This window comes from Micromys minutus (assembly GCF_963924665.1).
Source record: "Micromys minutus genome assembly, chromosome: 30".
In the NCBI taxonomy this organism is placed as follows: Eukaryota; Metazoa; Chordata; class Mammalia; order Rodentia; family Muridae; genus Micromys; species Micromys minutus.
The window spans coordinates 2,437,580-2,440,088 of record NC_137965.1 but is presented as its reverse complement, the minus strand read 5'-3'; the positions used below and the strand labels follow the sequence as shown (position 1 = coordinate 2,440,088).

The following is a 2,509-nucleotide window of genomic DNA, read 5'->3' as shown; positions in this document are numbered from 1 at the left end:
TTAGAGAAAAAGTACCGGTGAATAAAAAACGTCAGTCGGCGAATCCTCCAGTTCGAGGTCTGTCTGGTTGAACCTACCCTGCTTTGGCTCCTGTGTCCCTCGTGTCTTTCTAGTGAGACCTGGGTTTGCCCACATTTCTGTGAGCTAGAAAACAACTCAAACCTTCTCCAGTCCAAAGAGAAGTAGGCCGGTCTTCCAGGCGGCTTCTGTCCCTTCCCTTCGTTTTAAGATTTGGTTAGAGAAAATAGGACAAGGGGAACGGCATAGAAGAAAGTTTTTAAAGAACAAAACAACAACAAAAACAAGAAGTCCAGAGCGGCCGCGGTGAGTGTGTCAATCAAAGGGTTTTGTGCCTGGGGGCTCCTTGTGGTTCCAAGCAGAGGTGTCCCAGGGCGGCCCCACAATGAATATGAATGGGAATCCTCGCTAACTGGGACAGCAAAGCGCACCGCCCTGAATGATGGCACGTCATCTTAAGCAGCCCAGGATAGATAGGAGGGCTCCTTTTGTCTCTTTTCTCCGCTGTAGTGCTATAAAAGCCCCTCTTTTACAGCAAGAGGTTAGTTCAGGAACACACCAAAGCGCAGTGCAGGAAACTGCTGAACCAGAGATAGCTAGGGGAGCAGGGAGAGAGAGAGGGAGGAGGGGCAAGGCAGTGCCTTGACTTTTCTTCTCCCTCTTACAACTGGGAAGTGGGTTCCTGGATCTTGCATTTTTCTTTTTTGTAAATTCAAGATTATCTTTAATTTCCCGCCTAAAGCCTCCTCAACCACAAGGCCGCATCTCTTGTAATAAAATGAATTCTGATTCGAGCTCTGTCTCCAGCAGAGCGTCATCTCCGGACATGGATGAGATGTACCTAAGAGACCACCACCACCACCGCCACCACCACCACCACCACCAGGAGAGCCGTCTTAACTCGGTCTCATCCACACAGGGCGATATGGTGCAGAAGATGCCCGGGGAAAGCCTCTCGCGGGCAGGCGCCAAGGCTGCAGGAGAAAGTAGCAAGTACAAAATCAAGAAGCAGCTGTCGGAGCAGGATCTTCAGCAGTTGCGGCTGAAGATCAACGGGCGGGAACGCAAGAGGATGCACGACCTGAACCTCGCCATGGATGGTCTGCGCGAGGTCATGCCCTATGCGCACGGGCCTTCGGTGCGCAAGCTCTCCAAGATCGCCACTCTGCTCCTAGCCAGAAACTACATCCTCATGCTAACCAGCTCCCTGGAGGAGATGAAGAGGTTGGTTGGCGAGATCTACGGGGGACATCACTCGGCCTTCCACTGTGGGACTGTGGGGCATTCGGCCGGCCACCCGGCACACGCGGCCAACGCCGTGCACCCGGTGCACCCTATCCTGAGCGGCGCGCTCTCCTCTGGCAACGCCTCGTCCCCGCTGTCCGCCGCCTCCCTGCCGACCATTGGCACCATCCGACCTCCCCACTCACTGCTCAAGGCGCCGTCTACGCCGCCCGCACTACAGCTGGGCAGCGGTTTCCAGCACTGGGCGGGGCTGCCCTGTCCCTGCACCATCTGCCAGATGCCGCCGCCGCCGCACCTGTCCGCTCTCTCTACCGCCAACATGGCCCGGCTTTCGGCCGAATCCAAGGACTTGCTCAAGTGAGCCAGGGGCTGGCCCGGCCGGGAGGAGGAAAGGAGAGCTGAGGCAGGGGTCGCAGTGCCGGGCCAGGAGGGAAGGGGAGACTGCTCGACCTGAGGGAGGGTGGGCGCGCGGCCCCGAGGCCGTGCCGGAGCCCTAGAGATCCACATTCCGCTTGACCACCCCAGCGGGGCATACCAAAACCAAACTGGAACACCTAGGTGTTAGCGAAGGGGACTGGAACCCGACGTCCTGATTTGCATGCATGCTTCTTTCCCTCACGCAGCGCCAGTGTTTCTCACTGCCATAGGCTTTTTGTCAAAACTGCATTCGTTGTTTAAAGATGGGATCGGCGGAGTTAGAAACTTGCAAAGAACTTTGGAGTTGGCTTTTTTTCTGGGTGTGCTCTCATCTTGGAGGAAAGATGTCTATTCCTTTTTGTGCAAAGCAAATGTAAATATTTCATCGAGCTAGATGCAGTTGTGATTGTCTCTGCCCTTATAAATTTTTCTAGAGACAACGGGGAGAGAGAGAGGGAGAGAGAGAGAGAGAGAGAGAGAGAGAGAGAGAGAGAGAGAGAGAGAGAGAGAGAGAGAGAGGAGAGAGAGAGAGATTGAGAGAGCCTCAGAATCCAAGTTTTGAACTCAGCCCAGGGCATGAACCTCTTACATGGGTTTTCCTTTCCACGCAATATAAGTCAAAAGAATGCATGCACGCTTCTAAATGAATCTTGTCTAAACATGTTGTGCGGGCTATAGTGCCATTTTCCTTGTAACAAGGATTTATTAGTGACTTCTCCAAAGTACTCCATATATCTGTCCGTGGTTGTATAAGATGAAAAGGAGGCCAGAGTACAAAGATTCAGACTCAGTGAACATGCCTTTCTTTCCCCAAGCTCGTGTCTGTCCC

At 53.5% G+C, this 2,509-nt stretch overlaps 1 protein-coding gene across 1 annotated transcript; it reads left to right on the top strand.

Moving 5' to 3' along the window:
- Positions 1 to 796: 796 nt before the first annotated feature.
- OLIG3 (oligodendrocyte transcription factor 3) lies at positions 797 to 1,624 on the top strand (the record flags this gene model as incomplete). Its single annotated transcript, XM_080941977.1, has 1 exon — positions 797 to 1,624. One exon carries the CDS (start codon positions 797 to 799, stop codon positions 1,622 to 1,624), a length of 828 nt encoding a protein of 275 aa, XP_080798103.1.
- Between the last annotated feature and the right edge of the window lie 885 nt (positions 1,625 to 2,509).